Source organism: Pteronotus mesoamericanus, unplaced genomic scaffold (assembly GCF_021234165.1).
Source record: "Pteronotus mesoamericanus isolate MK-2021 breed Mesoamerican mustached bat unplaced genomic scaffold, CSHL_Meso_final contig_65, whole genome shotgun sequence".
In the NCBI taxonomy this organism is placed as follows: Eukaryota; Metazoa; Chordata; class Mammalia; order Chiroptera; family Mormoopidae; genus Pteronotus; species Pteronotus mesoamericanus.
Window position 1 is genome coordinate 11,428,687 of NW_026555228.1, and position 19,519 is coordinate 11,448,205.

Sequence of the window (19,519 nt, forward strand, 5' to 3'; positions counted from 1 at the left end):
TCAAAGCTGTAAACCTACTTTTGCCCAGCCCAGTAATTGGATCATAAAATGTATATCATTTCAAAAGCATTGGAATATTGGTTGCCCTTTCCCAGGAAGAAAGCAGATTTTCATAACCTAAAAATATTAGCTTAATAAAAGAAGTCAAAGACCCAGCCAATACTTAGTCTTTCCAGTGAAACCAATTGCCTTTGAATTCAGCCTGGGGGGCGGGAATCTGTCGAAATGGATGCTTTATGTAAACACAACAACATAGTAGCCAATGGCTGCCTAGAGTGGGGCTAGAGGACAAAATACACAGGGGACACTTTTCATCAAACCATGCAGGGAAGAAAAATCTTTTACCATACTTTTCTTGCTTAACATGCTTAATTGGAAAACTTACCTGTCTTTTGTACAATTCTTAGCACTACACACAGGTCGGGCTTTTTTCCTTCCTCCTCAAAATAAAAAGTTCCAGTCCAAACCATCAGCCTCTGTAGGTTGTCTTAATTGCTACTTTGCACTGCACTGGACTATGACTCTGATTTTTGGCACATGCTGTCATACACAAAGTTCCTAAAATAAAATGCTCCAGGATATCCCAGGAACTCTTAGAAGGCTTTAAAAAGAGACTTGCTCACTGAAAGATTATCTTTGATGAAGAGAATTCAAGGGAGCAGAACGATTATTGCAAAAAGAATTACGTGATTCCTTGTGATCTTGCAGTGGGTCCGGAGAATCGTTGCCACCTAACTTATCATGGTCAGGGGGAGTTTGATGAGAATCCAGTTTTGATAAAGACAATTGTTTTTTCCTCCCCAAGTGACTATACATTTAAATAGCTAAAACATCTGTTCAGCAACACAGTAAAACATGTACACCCGGAACGCCTGAGAGAAGAGCCTGCCAAACAATCGTTTGAGAGGGACTTTGCTGGGGGGAGCACACCAAGATAAAGCAACCAGTGTTTGTTTTGTCTGGTCAGGGGGAAAGCCAAGGCAACCAATATTTTGGGTTTCTTTTACTTCATTTGTGAAGAACTATTTGAGAAGGGGTGGCGAGGGGATATTTCCTGATGGGACTTTTTAAAGCTGCCCATTAGTAGAAGAGCAAGAATACTTTGGATGTCAACACCTAACGGACTCTTGAGACCAGCCAACAAACCACAAACGGTGACTCTCTTCTGGCGTGGCCTCCACATCCCTCCCGATGGAAGCAGAAACGGGGAGCGGCATGGAGACTGGGAAAGCGGCCAACAGAGGCACTCGAATCGCCCTGGCGATGTTCATCGGTAGCACCCTGGTGCTGGGCACCGTCCTCTTTCTAGGTAAGTGGGACGCTGGAGGCCAGGGAACTGAGTGCAGTGAAATCTCTTTGTGCTTCATTCTGTCAGACCTTGTCAGGATGCAGGTGGAGGGCTGTTTGCTTGTGTTGGTAGGTGGTGCATCCTTAGTTTCTATTAAATATGCAAATAGAGGGAGCCTTTTCTTTAGAGGGCTAAATAAATACATGCAAGTACGCAGTGTGTAGTGTAGAATGCGAAGTGGGTATAAAGTGGCTTTGAGTGGCTGGAGAATTCAGTTGTACCACGCAAACATTGTTTTTTTGTATTACATTTAGCAAAATGAGTGTTTATGAATTCATAGTCAGATACTTTCATTTATTTTGTGAGGAAAGACTTGCACTGTGATCAAAACCATGCTGGAATTTCTTCCCATTTGATTTTTATCAATTTTGCCTGAATGAATCGTAAAATTTAACTCACAAAATACAAATTCATTTTTTAAAAAATGCACCTTTAATGCTATTCTTCAATTCCTTTCTAATCCAGTAACTCTGGTGGGATAAAATTTTCATTTGATGTTTCTATTAGATTTAGAAATTAATATGAAGGAAAACAGAAGTTTTCTTCCCAGATTTGAAAAGGATAGTGATTCAATTATTTTAATAACTCTTGGTGAGAATAAGGTACCCAGGGAGAATATAGGATGATGAAAACATATTCTTATGAAAAAGAATGAACTACTTTGGAAAGACTGTAGGCATGGTGAACCCTTGACTATCAGTCTTTGTATTTTGCTCATGTGGCCTGTACAATTTCATTAGTTTGAAAGTTGTGTAGGACCAAGCGTTATACTTAGGAGATTCTAGGTGCAGTTTGAAATGTAGCATGCCTGGAAACATTCCTTGGCATACACAGGATGCAGGAGACCATGTTTATCTTGGAAGGGGAAAACCAGTCATTAAACTTTAAAAGAGTTAGGGCTGTGTGGTTGAAAACTCTGCTAAAACGAGCAAACCATCTTTCCATGTTTTCTGTGGCTGAAAATTTAGGGAATTAGATGGGTTTATAGCTTTCTGGTACAGTTAAACCTCCTACTCCTGCAACCAAACGTGTGGCTCTTGTAAACTGTTATGAGATTTCTTGGCACCTGGGTTTCAGGCAAGTGTCTTATCCTAAAATTCAAAACTGGAGGAAAAATAATATGGCCACACCAAGGGACTATACATACCATGTGCAAAGTGACCACAGAGTTGCACTATTTGTATTTTGAAAACACTCCCAACTTAAAAATCCAAATGATGATTGTTTATGTTAGAATATGTACTCTTTTTTTAATGATATTACTACTGGTGCTTGAAACTTTTTTGAAATTCCATTTTTATGATTACATTCTGGGGTGGTAGCATATTAATTGGAATGTTCTTGATGGCAGCACATCCTTGTTCTTTGAGGGAACATGATTCTTTGGGAGTACCTCTAAAGTTTTTAGAGTGCAGGAAAATTTACCAAGCCAGTCAATACTATTATGGGTAAGTAGGTCTGCATATAATAGGAAAAAATGACTTTACAGGGTGCCCAATAACCTGGCTCTCACCATGAATCTTTAAGAGGAGCTCTAATGATTTTAGAGAGTAAGGGTGTGACCATTTCACACCTTTGTTCCTCAAAGTGTGGGCCATGGACCAGCAGCATCAGCATCACTTGCAAGCCAGCGCTTTACCCTCCCCTAGACGTACTGATTCAGAATCTGCATTTTCACCAAATTAAAGTTTGAGAAGCATTGCTTCACATGACCACATCCGTTTGCATGTAAAGAGACACTTGCTTTAAAATATATTTATACTCCCAAATTAAAAATAAATGATATTTTTGTAAAATGTCTCTGCACTATTTCAGACTCTCCGTTCTTACCACTCTTTCCATTACCTGGTTTCGTAGGCTCTGCCCCCTACCTCCACCCTGCACCCAGCAAAGTCCTTGCCTGAAAATCTCCTGGGACCCCTGCCAGGCAATGCTCTTTGTGACAATATCCTGGTTAAGGTCCTCTTCTCTTCAAGGTGCTTCCGGGTTGACTTTGTGGTATAGTCTTCTGTCTGTTCAAGTTCAGTCACATGTCTGCAATTTCTAGCATTTTTCTTTACCTCTTTGTGTTTTAGGCTCTGGGGTAATCTCTTTTCTAAACCTTAGTCCTTCTACAGTAAGAGGGATTGCCTTGGGGTGGTCTTAGAGAACTTAGAGCACTAGGATTAGAGATGTCAGGTATAATGATATGCCTATAGCCAGTTTATCTTAAAATGTCCTTTCTTCTCCTCCCCCTCCCCCCACCCCTCCTCCCTACAGTCTGTTTCTCCAATGCAATAAGTGGCGAAGTTTTCTTTGTGAAGGGCTAGATAGTAAATATTTTCAGCTTTCTGAGCCATACTGTCTCTGTTGCAGATACTTGACCCTGTTGTAGCACAAGAACAGCCATTGACGATATGTATACAAAGGGGCATGGCTGTGTTCTGGTACGATTTGATTTCTGGACATTGAAATTTGAAGTTCAGACCATTTTTACATGTCACGAAATATTATCCTATTTTAATTGATTTTTAAAACGGTCATTAAAAATGTAAGAACCATTTTTAGCTCGTGGGCCATAGAGAAACAGGCAGGGGACTGGGCTGGGCCCGCGGGCCATGCTTGCTGACCCCACGTCTGGCCACTCTCATGTTCTCCTTCTGTGGAGGGCCCCACTCCGCTGCACTCTCAGGTCATTTCTGCTGGTTATAGAGAAATCTAAAATGAGAAACCAAACTGCTCTTTCAGTTTTTTAAAAGTAAAAACTAACATTTTCATTTCCAACATGAAAAAAAGTTTCTTTGTTGTCTCTATTTCATTCACTTACACCTTCACAATATCTGGGCTTGTTGACCTTTATTTATTTGCAGGATCTTAAGATAACCTCTCCCCCCATGGATATAATGCTCTTGCTTTGGGGTTGGGTCTGTTTCCATCTTAATTATTTAATTTAAACCTTTAAAAAATATTTTATGTATTTATTTTTAGAGAGAGGGGAAAGAAAGGAGAAAGGGAGAGAAACATCGGTATGCGACACTGATTGGTTGCTTCTCACACCCCCCCAACTGGGGACCTGGCCCACAACCCAGGCATCTGCCCTGACCAGGGATTGAACTGGTGACCTTCTGGTCCTCAGGCTGGCACTCAATCCATTGAGCCACACCAGCCAGGGCTAAACCTTTCTTTTACTCATCATCATATAAAGATATTTGGTTTTAGTTCTGTTTCCTTAGAGGTTTTGTGTCACGAATTATTTTCCATGGCCCTGGCTGATGTTGCTCAGTGGATTGAATGCCGGCCTGTGAACCAAAGGGTTGCCAGTTCGATTCCCAGTCAGGGCACATGCCTGGGTTGTGGGCCAGGTCCCTGGTGGGGTGTGCACAAGAGGCAGCAACACATTGATGTTTCTCTCCCTCTCTTTCTCCCTCCCTTCCCCTCTCTCTAAAAATAAATAAATAAAATCTTTAAAAAAAACCAGATTTTCCATGAAAGGAATAAATCTTTGAATTTTTTTATTGAGATATAATTGACATTAGTTTCAGGTGTACAACATAATGATTCATTATTTATACATATTGCAAAAATGATTACAGTAAGTCTACAGTGATCCATCAGTGTATATAGTTGCATAGTTTTTTCTTGTGATGAGAACTTTTAAGATCTACTCTCTCATCAACTTTCACATATGCAATACAGTGTTATTAACAAGAGTCACCATGCTGTACATCACGTTCCCATAACCCATTTATAACTGGAAGTTTATACCGTGAAAGTAATAAGTCTTTAAATATTTCCTTATCTTTTTTCTAAAATAAAACAAGGCTAGTATCAAGAAACTGTTGTCCAGAATCCTAAAGACATTATTATGTATAATAAAGTTTATTTTTCCTTTATAAAAAAAACCACATGCTCATTAAAGAACATTTGGTAGACATATGGAAGCAGACCGAAGGGATGGTTCCCTCTGTGGCTCCACCGCCCAGGCACACTAAAATATTCAGTACTAATCTTTACACACTGCACAGATATATTTCTACCTTTTTTCTTTGCTTTTTAAAGAAATCAAAACACACCTTTATGCTATGATACTCCTTTTCTTAAAAGCAGGCCTGAGATATACCATAGGCAGTTTTTGGAATCTGTAATGTAACAAGTAAAAGTCTGTTTGGAGGATGGCAGCAGAGGTAAGAAGAAAGAAAAAGCCAGTTCCTCTCAGAATGCGGGTTCATAAATAATACAAATCACCGCGCTGGCAAGTGATGTACGGATGTTCCAGCTCTAGCAGAAATGTAGGTACTGCCGAGCTTTCTGACCTGCTTCTCAGCTGAGGATGCCAGGAAAGGCCTTGGCCCTCCTTCCCCCAGCCCCGCCCCCCATCCATCTTCCCACGACCACATGTCCAAATGATTCCTTATTCCTGCCCACAGAGTACAGCGACGATGATTTCCCCGCAACTTCCTCGGCTACCAAAAATATTTTTGAAATCTAAATTCACATTTGCTAATGCCCAGGTGCTACCTGGAGTTTACAAATGGGGCACCCTTCTGTACTCCTGCAGAAATCCATTTAGATAATGTTGCACCAGATGGGGGAAATTAAGCTATTGGTGAAAAGCTGCTTCCATCTTGCTGGGGTTTTGTTCTGTTTTGTTTTGGTGGAAGTAGCTGGAAGCTTGGTTCATGGAGCTGCATCTGCCTGGCAGCTAGGCTGGGTCTGGAGGGAGGAGGGTGTGTGTGGTACGGGGCAGGCAGATGATGACTCTCTTGCCAGATGATTGAGTTATATACAATATACAGGGGTCTAGCACAAATAACGCCCCTTTTTTACTACAAAATCATAAGCCTGTCATTTTGTAACATAACAATATCACACTCAAGCACACCAGATTCCATTTTAGGTGAAATGTTTAAATTAAAACTATAAAGTATTACACCCATATAAAGTATTACTGTTCCAGCCACACTCAAGCAGGCCTTACTCCTGCCAGAGCCTGTTATTACCTACTGCCCCTCTGGGCCTTATCTGTATGGATGGTTTAGACAAGATCCAGGACTTTAAATGCCACACATGTTAGCTTTCTGCTTTCCCTCAGGATTTGTTCCACATGACATAAGTTTCAATTTTCCCATCACTAAAACAAGAAGGTAGTTGTAAACAAAAAGAGTAAAATTTTGAGGCTTAAATCACAGAAAGTAGGAGACGGAAGAGACTTGAGAGATCCTCTAGCCCAGTGGTTCTCAGATGTGAGCATGCATCAGAATCTCCCGGAGGGCTTGTTAAAATGCAGAAGGATGGACCCCATCCCAGCGTTTCTGATTCAGGCCTGCAGGGCTCAGTAATTTGCATTTGTAACAAGTGCCCAGGTGATGCTGTTGCCACTGCCCAGGGAAGCACTGGTTCAATTGTGCCCAATTATCCATCTTATGTTCTAGAGAACTGAGTTTCCGAGCAACCAGGAATGCCACCAAGGTTACATACCTAGCGACCAGAGTTTGGTTCTGTGATACTGAGCCCACTGGATTTTTGAATTCCGTGTCCAGTACTGAGAAAGATGAAGTCATGTCAAATGTCTTGCATATATGCCTGATGGTGGGTTACCTGAGGGCGGTCTGCTTCAAGCCAGTCATTTCTTTATTTTGGTCTGTTTTTTCAGTGAGTCAAGGTTTTTTAAGTCTCCAAGCTAAACAGGAGTACTGCCTGAAGCCAGAGTGCATCGAAGCTGGTAAGTCAGTTTTCCATCCTGTGTCAAGTTATAATTATGGTACCTTGGGGAGTGGAAGAGAAAACAGGTGGTATTTTTAGGATTCTGTTTGCTTGAGGTTTACCAAGTACGAAATGCAATTTTGATGAAATTTTAAGTTTACTTTCAAGTCTTGGTGTGAAGTCGTGGAGCGCAGGTTTCCTGTTTTCTTTTTCCTCGCAAAAAACAGCTGTGCGGTATTCCAAGTCATTACAAGCAGACCGCAGAGATATTGCGGTTTCAGTTCCAGACCACCGCAATAAAGCGAGTGTTACAAGAAGTGAGTTGTAATCTTTTTGTTGGTGAAGGGTCTTGCCTTCAGTTTATAAAAAAGGCAACATCTGTGAAGAGCAATAAAACGAAGTGCAATAAAAACACTTCAAACCTATATAATGTTATTAACCAATGTCACCCCAATAAATTTAATAAAAAGAAAGAAACTTCCCTCATAAGACCCCAGTGTTTTCTTGTATAAGGAAGTCGGGAAGGCACTTGGAAGGCTGAATGGACTTTCTCTCTCTTTTTAAAAAAGATTTTTATGTATTTATTTTTAGAGAGAGGGGAAGGGAGGCAGAAAGAGAGGGAGAGAAACATTAATCTGTGTGGTTGCCTCTCACGTGCCCCCCACTAGGGACCTGGCCCACAGCCCAGGCATGTGCCCTGACTGGGAATCGAACCAGCGCCCCTTTGGTTCACAGTCCAGCACTCAATCCACTGAGCCACACCAGCCAGGGCTGAATGGACTCTCTGAAGGCCCAAAGATGGAGCCCATTAACCTTCCAATGGCCTCAACTGGATACAGATTTTTATTTATCTTAAGCAGTCTTCCTGAATCTTCTGGCTGATTGGCCTAAACTGTTTGCATCTAAGCAGGGACCTTCTGTAAGTTCATGATTCCACTGTAACCTGGAATCCCTTTGGGTCCTTCTATTCCATGTTAGAAGTCAAATTTTTCTTGAGGTGACCAGGCTATATAGCAGCGGGTTCGCTAAAGTGAAGCTGAGTGCTTAAAGTTGTCTCAGTTTCGTCACAGCTATTAGATTTCCCCCATAAACCCGTGCTAGGGCCTAGATTTGCACGACCTAGATTCCAGCCCCTACCCGTGTTCTTTAGGTGGACAGGGACACTAGCGTGTTCTCCATAGAGAAAGCCATATGATAAGTTAAGGACACGACGCTTTAACTTTCCTGTTGACCTTAAGAGATTAATGAATTAGTTCACCACATATTTATTGCAGTCCAGGCACTGAGTGAAGTTTTGGGAATGCAGGCATACCTCACTTTACTGAGCTTCAATTTATTGCTCCTCACAGATGTATTATTATTATTTTTACAAATTGAAGGTAAGATCCTCCACCAGCAAAAAGATTATGACTCGCCTTTATTGTGACACTTACTTTATTGCACCACTCACTTTATTGTGGCAGTCCAGAACCAAGCCTGCGGTATCTCTGAGGTCTGCCTGTACAGCAGTGGAGCAGAATGACCAGGTAAGGGAAGAGAGACAACGAACAATCACACAATGCAATTGATACGCAAGAAAAATATCAGCTGATATACATGTTATGCAGAAAATGAAAATATTAACAGAGAATAATGTGATAACAAGTGACAGGATGGCTAGATTGGAAAGTCTGATGTTATTAGTATCTAAAAAGATCTCTCTTTGGAGAACTAGACTCTCTGAGAGTTTTTCTGCATGGAGAAGAGACTATAGGGAGTCAAAATGCAAGAAGTTGCTTGGTCATGAGGTTATTTTGGTAAGCCAGGTGAGAGGTGAGGCTGTCTTGAATTCAAGAGATGGAAAGGGAAACTAGAAGGTTTAGGAGATGGAGGGTTTGCTGAAAGATTGGATGTGGGCTGTGGGAAAACGCAGAGCATGGTGATGCTTAGATTTTTGGCAGTGGTTGGGTGGTAGCATTTATTCAGACGGGAGAGACCTAGGCTAAAGAGCTTTTGAACTGAGGCCTTATGCAAAGGTGACGGGTTAGATAATTATGTTGTTAGAGTTCTTTTTTTGTCCCATTCTGATCCATATGTTATATTTTTAACCAGACAATGTGTTAAGTGACTTGCATGTGCCATCTTATAAAATCATCATAAAAACCCCATGAAGTCAGTGCTATCACCAGGCTCAATTACAAATGAGAAAATGTGGGCTTGTAGACGCTAACTACCTTGCCCAGGGTCACATCCTAAGTTAGCAGAAGTGCTGGACTTAAAGCTCATGTCTGGCTCCTCTCCATCCATGCCTCAGTGCCACAAGACCATGCCAGGTAACTCTCTTTGACCCTCGCCCTGTCCTGCTCTTTTTTTCATAATACTAGATCTACAAGAGTCTACTGACTGGGCAACCATTTCAGCCTCCTGATCTTGTCCCTGGAATGGTGAGAAAGATATAAGTCCCAGGCCTTTTCCTGTTCCCAGCTTGAGCAGGCCTAGGGTTTTCTCCAGAGGAGACGACGTATCATAGGGTGGGGCACCCGGTGAGACTATCAGAGGCTGGGTTTTACACTTTATGTCACCCTGTGCTTTTGCTGTGGTGCGGTTTTTGCACATGTGTGAAAATGAAATTTTTGAACGCATACAATGTCAATTTGAATTGAGTCAACCTTTCGTGCAGAGGGCCACTAATTTCATGAATTGTTTTTTTTTACAATGAATCATAAGGCAAGAGTAAAACTTACATAATATTTGGTAATGTCACATATTGCCAGCTAGTGTGTTTTGCCTTGCTGTCTGTTTTTAATTTTCACGTTGGAAATGGCTTTCTAATATTGAAAAAATATTTTTGCTGTTTCTCTAGTGAAGGGCTCACCAAAGATATAGTCCTCTTTAGTGTAACAGGAGCTCCACTGTGCACAGAGGTCTGCAGAACCGCTGCAGACTACACATCGCGCCGTTTGTGGCCCAAAGACGGTCCGGAACAACGCTGTGTGCATGCACTGGCGCCTTGTGTGTGCCTGTGGCCTTGTGCATGTGGGCCTTATGCATGCGTTCCAGTGGTTGCCTTGTTTGTGCCTGAGTGCGTGCTTGCGTCCACACCTTGTGCGTGCACGAACTCAGGCACAAACAAGGCCGTGGGCTCCTTGTGCGTGTGTGGGCTTCTTGTGTGTGCCCGCGTTTGCATGTGGTGTGTGAGTACCTTGTAAGTGCATGGGCACTATGTGACTGCGTGTGTGCATGAGTGGGCACCTTGTACGTACCTGTATGCCCGCGTGCGTGCCGCGTGCGTGCCGCGTGCGTGCCGCGTGCGTGCCGCGTGCGTGCCGCGTGCGTGCCGCGTGCGTGCCGCGTGCGTGCGTGCCGCGTGCGTGCGTGCCTTGTGATGACTGCATTTTTGCGTGCACTGTGCCTGCGTGCCTTGTGCATGCTGGAATGCGTACATGCGTGGTGCCATGTGCGTACGGTGTTTGTGTGTGTGTGTTTGCCGTGTGTGCGTGCATGTGCGCCTTGTGCGTGCCAGCGTGCCTGCACGTGCGCTGCGTGCGTGCGTGCGTGGTTGCCACGGGCTCGTGTGGGCGTCACGTGGCAGGAAGTGATTGGCTTCTGACCGTTTCTAAGATGTCTTCTCTGTAGTTCTCTTTCCCTCCTGTTTTCTATTTCCTCCTATTTTAACCTGCCTTTTAAAATAGGTAGTGGAGAAAAAATACAGGAAAACGAAGGAATTGGCAAGGAACAGGTATGCTAATGGTAGTGGATAAGGGCAAACAGTCTGGCTGGGGTTTGAAGCACGATCTGGCTACTTACAAGCCATGTGATCTTGGGCTAAGTATACAGCCATCTAAATTTAGTCTCAGTTTCACAATCTATAGAGTGGGAGTAACAGTTTTTAACCTTTCATGCTAGTTGTGAGAACACAAGAAAATAATAATGGTGGTAGTAGTATCCCGGGTCCACAATTCCAGATCCTTAACCCCAAACCCAGAAAGGATGGTAACTTGCATTTGGCAGGACTGGAGCCGACCGCAACTCCCGTGGATCTTAACTTATGTGAGGCTGTTTTAGACTTTGTTTTTCTCACTTATGAGAATATGTATATGTTCCCAATAGAATTATTAATGTGCTTGTTTCGGGAGTGCCACTCCAGATGTTGCTGGAGGCATTATATAATCTGTGGTATATGCATTGTATTACTTTTCTAAAATATCAAAATCTATGAGCTCTGAAATATCTGGCCTCAAGTTTCAGATCAGTGTTTGTGAAATTGTAATATTGAAAGTTTATATGCATGGTTGCCACATTTAGCTACACACATGCATTCAGGATGCTCAGTTAAATTTGAATTGCAGATATACAACGGCTCCTTTTTTTTTTCTTCATAAGTCTGTCCCATGCAATATTTGGTATGAATTTATACTATAAAAGTAGTCGTTTATATGAAATTTAAATTTCACTAGTTATCCTGTATTGTACCTGGCAGCTGTACTATATGGCGGTGTTCCTGGCACGGTTCTAAGCAATTTACATGCATTTACTCATTTAATTTTCATGAAAATCCTATGGGGTGTTATGAGCCCCATTTTACATATGAGGCAACTAAGACCTAGAAAGGTTAAATAACCTGCCTGAGGTTACATAGCTACCACGTGGTATTGCTGGCATTCAAACCCGGGTCGTCTGGCTCCGCAGTGTGCCATGATGCCATCCTGCCTGAAAAGGGCTAGCATAGTTCTGGCACAGGGGAAATGCCCGGTGTTTATTATTATTAACAGCTTCCCTCTCTTTCTTGAGTCCTGATTAAGTTTGCAAACTCAGCCTGGTATATGGGGTGGTACCGCCAGCTCTACTATGTCAACACTAGCTGGAAACCATGTAACAATTTATCTTACATGCAGTGACGTGAGAGAATACATAGAACAGGTTTTCTTTATCACCATATTTCTTTTATTAAAACAAGACTCTCTGGATTTTCTCCATGAAGCTGAGTATGGAGAAAGGAGTTTTGGTGTCTTGACAACTATGGTCCCTTGCAATTTGAAGTCACAGTTCCCCTTCTGAAGGTGCAGCTCTGTGCCCAGCTGTGAATTGTGAATGATGAATTGGGAGGCTGAAGCGAGAGTTTTCCCGTTCAGCGGGCTCAGTTCCAAATTCTGTGTGAGTGATGTGTTCCTCCACTGTATATCAGGGCTGAGGTCAGAGCTGATCTTGCAGTTTTTCTAGGTACCTGCAAGAATACTGAGGAGATGGGGAGGGATCCATTTGAGGGTTGGGAGGCATCCAGATAACAGTGTGCTTATGTGAATAAAAATGTGTGTGAAGGTTCCTTTGTGTGAGTGTAAATATTGTGTGGGACTGAAACTTGTATGATCAATGACCCTGAGGTGACACATAGAATATTTATTCTGTAGCTGCGCAGCTGGCATAACTTTTAAGTAGAAACTGAAATGAAGATTTTGTGAGATCTAGCATACCGTATTTGCATATTAAATAATAAAGGAAGAATAGCAGTAAGTGAAAATGTTATTGGAGACAAGCGAATTCTGAAAGATGAAAATATTAAGCCAATTTTAAATGCATCTGGTTTCTAAACCATTTTTTCTTTGTTCTTTGAAAATGGTAGGGATTTTGAAGTTCTATAGAACTTAGGGTGTTTGTATATTATTTACTTCGTTGAAGACAAAAGCTCTTTGAAATTTTCATAGAAAGTCAAGGCAGGAAAAATATCTAGCCTTATTTTTAAACCTGGAGCAACCACATATGTAACCAAACTAATATCTGTATCTAAATTTATGAAGATTATACTTTTGGGGGGCAATTTATTCACATTTAGCAGAAGACTCATTGGGTTTTCATGACTTTGAACAAAAATGTATTCTCACATTAATTAGAGTATGAAAACTACCCAGGATGTCTTCTTTCCGATGTCATTAAAATATTGGCTGTCTTTTAAAAAAAATCAGTTGGTGCATATCTCTGTGCTCGAGTGGTAGCCAGCAATTGTATGACAGTTGGAAGGGAGTTGGAGTTCAATGTTGGGAATTTTGGAACCCTCTCATTTTGTAATGAAAGATTATTTTTAAGCTCACGGAAACATTTAAAGTTGCACAAACTTCCTACCTATTGGCTATCTTTCATATGCAGTTGTGTCTGGGCTTATAAACGAGGAAGTGAATGATGTATCAGTCTATTGTATCTTTCTGTTAACGTATACAAATACTCAGCCCTTAGACCTGGGGAAGAGAGGTCTCTGCCTTCGGTTCCTCATTCAGAACGCCCCACTTTGCCCTCCTCCCTAGTCAAGGGGTCTTTTGGGCCAAGTCAGCAGCCTCCTACAGCCCCGTCCCCAGCTAGATAGCCCCAGGCCTCCCTTCAGGGACTGTTTGGGTCTCATAGAAGAGTTCATAACTCTGAGAGCTGCTCTGAATGCCAAGGCGCTCAAGGACTCATACCTGGCCTTCCGGGTCTTTATGAAGGTGTATTGTAAATATATCTTTAAAATATTTAGATATGACATAGGGGCCTCTGTCTCAGTTAGCCTTTGTTGTAGAACAAACCGACTTTAGAGGCCTGAAACAGGAGTGATTTAATATTTCTCATGCCGTGGGTTCGGTGGGCGTCCCTGTGCTGATACTGCCTGGGCTGCATTCACCTGGAGGGCTGCCTGGCCTGGGAGGTCCGTGACAGCCTCAGTCTGGCAGTTGGTGCTGGCTTGATTCTTCTCCATGTGGCCTCAGCTCCTCCAGGGCAGCCTCAGGGCTCCATTCAGAGGGAGTTGACATGGAAGATGCAAGGTCTCTTAAGATCTAGCTTTTAAATTTGTGAAACGTTAGTTTGTCACATTCCATTGGTTTAAGCAAGTTGCTAGGCCAGCCCAGATTCAAGGCAGGGGAAATAGACTGCTTGATGGAAAGAGTGGCAAAGTCACCTTGCAGAAGGACGAGAGGGCTGGAAGGAAATGTCGCATGCATCTTTGCAAACAGTTTAGCATGTACTCCATTTGTATGCCTGCCCTATGCCCCAAAGATGATCAGGAGTGGTCCTGCAAAGCCCAGTAGCAATAATAGCAAACTTTTAACCAGCTCGCTCTGAATGTAGTCATTTGGTATGGTGCAGTTGATTCAGGGAGTCATTTAAGGGGAAATGTAAAAGCCAAGTCTTGGGAACTGGTTGATAAGAAACCATTGTTTAATTTGGAAGAGGCCAGTACACAATATTCAGTGATTGTCATTAATCCTGTGATTTTCTTTTTAAATAGCTGCTGCCATCTTGAGTAAAGTAAATCCATCTGTGGACCCTTGTGATAATTTTTTCCGGTTTGCTTGTGATGGCTGGATAAACAGTAATCCAATTCCTGAGGATATGCCAAGCTATGGGGTTTATCCTTGGCTGAGACATAATGTCGACCTCAAGTTGAAGGGTAAGTTTCTACTGGGGTTTGGTGATGCACTTCACAGAGGGCGGTATTTGACAAGAAAAACATAATTCTGGATTTGAAGCATGACTGTTCACTTTTTAGCTATACTGAATTTATGTTCAAGATTTAAAAAATGTCAGGTTGAAAGGAAAGCTGTGGAATGCCAATCTCCTCAATCTCAAAACAAGCTTAGTGTAGGTCATTATGTTCATGTTTGACAATTGTGATTTCTGCTGCTGAAGCGTAAATAGCATCTGATTGAGATTGGGAGCGAAGGAATGGTTAATGAAAACCACGTTATATCAATGCCCTTATTTGTCTGTTGTGTTTAGAGCGAACTTTATCACTTGCTCATTGTGTCCTGCATTTTTATGGCTTACAAAATAGACTTAACACCTCATTGTTTTTTGACATCACTTTTGAGAACTCTGGATGACCTTGTGTTTGTCATATTGTTCCTGTTAATTTCTAACTTGGCTCTGGGGAAAGGGTCTTTTTTCCTTTGGCCCCTCTAGCAATGACACATACTCACATGTGCATACATACCCACGCTCACATATGTGTGTGTACACACACTGCGGAAGCTGAAAATGTATTTTCCTAGAAGATCTTCTGTTTTTAATGGATCTAATTTTTATGCTGAGCTTTTGGGGAAAGCCACTTCAGGAGGGAAATTAGTAGATTTCAAAGCCAGATAAGGTCATTGTTTTGAGGAGGCAAAAAAATGTTTTGTTTTTCTCTTTTTGGTAACTACGAGTTATGCCATATAACTTATGTCCAGTAACACCTCCAAAGAATTTCTGAGAAGTTATAAGGATCTTCCTTTTTCTTCTCCGTCTCCTTTTCCCCCAAGATTTTAAGTACATGAAAATTAAGTATGTATCGATTTATACATGTATGATAACAACTGAAGCTTGGCAAAATAGATACCTGTTATCAATTGTAAGAAAATTGTGCTTAAGTTTCACAACTAAATAGAAATCATATGGACTTGTATTTTCTACTAAGAGTGGCAACTTAGTCTTTATAAGTTAAAAATGACAACTTTCAAGAATGTCAGAGTTTTACCCCAACCCGACAGGTGATATTCCCATTTTATGGACCCATAAATAGGACCTTGAGGAATGAATTTACTAATACTTAATTTCCCTGTAAGATACTAGCTCACATTGGGCTCTCACCTGCCATTCTTGCCTATTCTATTTCCCTTCTCTGGTGGTTTTTCCTAGACAGAGAGATGTGTGCACACACGCAGTCATGCCTGCAGAAATCTCACTGAAGGATAAGAAATAGACAAGATTTCTATCTTCAGGGCATGAAACAGTTACAGTAATTTGAAGAACTTTTTGAAGATGTCATAATGTAAAAATTAAAATCAGTATTGATGTGCTTTGTTTGAGGAGGATGTTGTATATGGGCTCCTTTAAAAATCATAGAAGAGTAAATTATTCAGAGTAGCACTGGTTTTTTTGCTTGCTGCTTTTAAAAATGAAAAATCTTATATCCAAGCTCAGATGGGAGATAAAAAAGAGCAAAAATAATGTGCATAAAGTAAGAAGAATATCACCCATAAGTCCACCCGTAAAAGTATTTGGATATATATATCTTTACATGTTTATTCCCACATGTGCATACATATGTATAACCTCATTGTACACCCATATTCTTAAAAATTAGCTGGTATACATACTAGTCTGTCACCTGCTTTGAAAAATTGTGTATTTCAGTCCCTGCTGGGTAGCTCAGTTGGTTAGAGAGTTGTCCTGATACTCCAGAGTTATGCACCAAAGTTGCAGCTTCGATTCCCAGTCACGGCATATACAAGAAGCAATGATTAAATGCATGAATAAATGGAACAACAAATTGATGTGTTCTCTCTCTCTCTCTCTCTCTCGTTCCTCTATCTAAGATCAATAAATTAAAAATTTAAAAAATTAATCTATTTGTTATAGGCATGGATTATGTCATTAGATATTTTTCTTATGACAAATAACACTGTAATAAATATCCATGTGTACACATCTTTATGTCTGTACTGAAATATGTCTGTGCCCTTTAGAAAGTTACTTATAAATTTTCTTGCTGTTTGACGTGGTAACTTTTCTCCATCAGCTGTTTTTTTGTGGTGTAGAGGCCGGCAAACTGTGGCCTGTGGGCCAGATCCAGCCCATTGTCTGTTTTTGTCAATAAAGCCTTGTTGTTAGTTCAGTTTGTTCATGCTAAATGTGCGGGAGATCATATGGTATTTGTGTTTCTCTCACTGGTTTGTTTCATTAGCATAATGCTCTCCAGGTCCATCCATGCTGTCGCAAAGGGTAATTTTTTCTTTTTTACAGCTGAGTAGTATTCCATTGTGTAAATGTTTCATTACTGTTTTATCCAAAATAGAGACAGACTCATAGATAGAGAGCAGGCTGACAGCTTTTGGGTGATGTAGGGAGTGGAGGGGCCGAGCAAAAAAGAGAAGGAACTCATAGACATGGACAACAGTGTGGCGGTTATGGGGGGAGGCGGTTGAGTAGAGGTGGAAGAGGGCATAGGAAAGATAAATGGTAACGGAAAAATACAATAAAAATGAACTGTTAAAAATGTTATTGGAAGATGGACACATCTATTCATTTATGTATAGGCAATGGCTGCTTTGCTTGTCAGAGTTGAATAGTTGCTACAGAGCCCATATGGTCTACAAACCCTAAAATATTTACTTTCTGACCGTTATGGAAAAAGTTGGCCAATTCCTGATCTGTGGCATAAACCTTTGATATATCTATACTGGATCTGATTAAAACTGTCATATTAATCAGTAGCTTTTTGGTGGCTTCTTTGGCATTTTTTTAGATAGGCTATCATAAAATTAAGAAATAATTATAATTTGCTTTTACTATATTGGCTGGAGCCTCCAGAACAGTACTGAATAATAGCAATGATAATGGTATGTTTTTCTTATTCCGAGCTTGGGTGGTAATGTCTCTAGTGTCCCCTTCCCCAAATATATTTCTTTTTTGTTTGTAATAGGTAGTCTTCTTTACTGTGTTCTGTTATTTTTAGTTTGCAGAAGGGAGTTGCTAAAGAAGAACCTTTTCACTAGTTATCAAGAGACTCAGATGGAGTATCTCTTTTAACTTCTCTAGATTTTCTTATGCCGAACTTCCCTTATAATCTGGAAATAAACCCTACCTATTATTTTCCTTTAAGGCATTACTAGACTTGAATAAGCTAGTATTTATTTTATACGTGTGTGTCTGTATTGAAGATTCATGTTGGTCGATGGATTTTTGTTACATTCCGTTACCAGGACTGTGCCGGCCTTGGGAAGCCAAATGGGACGCTTCCCGTTATTTCTGGGCTCTGGGAAAGACATAGCCAAATAAATTGCAAGTTATTCCTGTGACAAGCATTGTAAAGGGTGAACTAAAAAACTGATCACAGGCACTTGCTTCAAGTGCCAATAGGGAGACCAAATAGTGGAGTAGTGTCTCTGTTTAAATTGGTATTATCTTGTACCAGGCTCTGTGTTGGAAATACAAAATGTGGATTGGTTCTTTAAACTTTCACATTTTGAGGTAATTGACATTTACAGAAAAATTGGAACAATAGCACAAGGAACTCCAATATACCCTTTATCCAGATTCCCCGATCATTACCATTTTGCTGTATTTCCTTTATCATAATATTCTTTCATTCTAAGTATGTAGATACTGTTTCATTCTTTGTCTATATGTGTACATTTATATATAGATAGTGAGAAAAATAATATAAGTATATAGATATTGATACACAGATACCCTTATAGATGTGTTTTTCTGAACTCTGCAAGTATGTTGCAGATGATTATCCTTAAAGTATATAAACCAGCTTTTCAAATATCAGATGTGCCGACAAATCTCATTTTTTAAACATTAGATCTTTAAATTCTATCTATATCTATATCTATGTATGTATCTATACATCTGTCACTTTATCTATCCATTCATCCAACCGTCCAGGTATTACAAGCTAATTTTACACCAAGTAAATGAGTAACGAAAAGAAACACATTTCAAAACCCATCACCGATGATAAGTTTTTAAATGCAAATATGCATATAAAATTATATATGTATCTCAAAAGGGATCATATAATATGTTCTATTTTTATAGTCTGTTCTTTTTACTTGATGTTTACATCTTAACATCTTTTCATGTCAATGAAAATAGATCTATAGCATCATTTGCCACAACTGCTTTGTATGGAGATACTACAATTTATTTAAGCAATTCTGACATTGCCATTTGGGGTGTTTATAAATTTTTGTCCTTATGGTAAGCTACTCAGAGCATGAGTGTGAAAGCCACGGGGCTGGATTTGAATGCTGTCTCCCTTTCATTTCTTCTCTGTGTCACTTTTGGCCAATTACTTATCTTACCTAGCTCAAGTTTGTTATCTTTCAAATGGAGTTGAGAATACCTAATTCACAGGGTTTGTGACCACTAAGGAGATGACCCATATAAATTTCCTGGTCCAGTTACTTTTATATAGCAGGCCCTCAATCAATATTTGTCCTTTGCATCTCCATTTTATCTCAAAGATAGTTCCAAGACTCACAAAGTAATGTCTATCAAACCCTTAAGTTTTATTCTGGTCTTATCCTTTGTAAATATCACATGCTTTCAAAAATATTAAATATTGTCTAGATATTTCTCTTCGCTCTCGATAAAGAGAACATCCAAAAATAAAACCCAATACTACCAATCAAAAGAAAACCATTTTCTTATGACTGATAGAGAACACACAGATATGGCTATCCAATTTGTGGAATAAAATGGTTTTGACAGACCTGGCTGATGAAAAATTGCCCTCTATTGAAGTCAGCAACCTGGCTTTGTGAATTTTTTTCTTTAAATGGCATATAAGACTCAGATTTCTACTTGGAAAAGAAAATTACTTCTTGTTTTCTTCAAGAAGCAGGATTTTATCTTAAAAAGGCTGAATGTAGTCATGTGTTTGAATGTCTTAAAATTTCCTTCCTTCAAAGCCTCTCATATTTGTCTTCATGTGACCATGGAGATGACAGAGCATGCGTTGCTTATGAATGAGCAGATAAAAATTTTGCAAAT

The 19,519-nt window shown here is 40.4% G+C and overlaps 1 protein-coding gene across 1 annotated transcript in view; it reads left to right on the forward strand.

Annotated features, from left to right (window-relative positions):
* Positions 1-1,191: 1,191 nt before the first annotated feature.
* Positions 1,192-19,519, forward strand: part of PHEX (phosphate regulating endopeptidase X-linked) — a 161,798-nt gene continuing 143,470 nt past the window's right edge. Inside the window, exons 1-3 of the mRNA XM_054581205.1 lie at positions 1,192-1,309; positions 6,981-7,049; positions 14,265-14,426. Of these exons, the coding sequence (XP_054437180.1) occupies positions 1,192-1,309; positions 6,981-7,049; positions 14,265-14,426 (349 nt within the window). The remainder of the gene's footprint in view (positions 1,310-6,980; positions 7,050-14,264; positions 14,427-19,519) is intronic.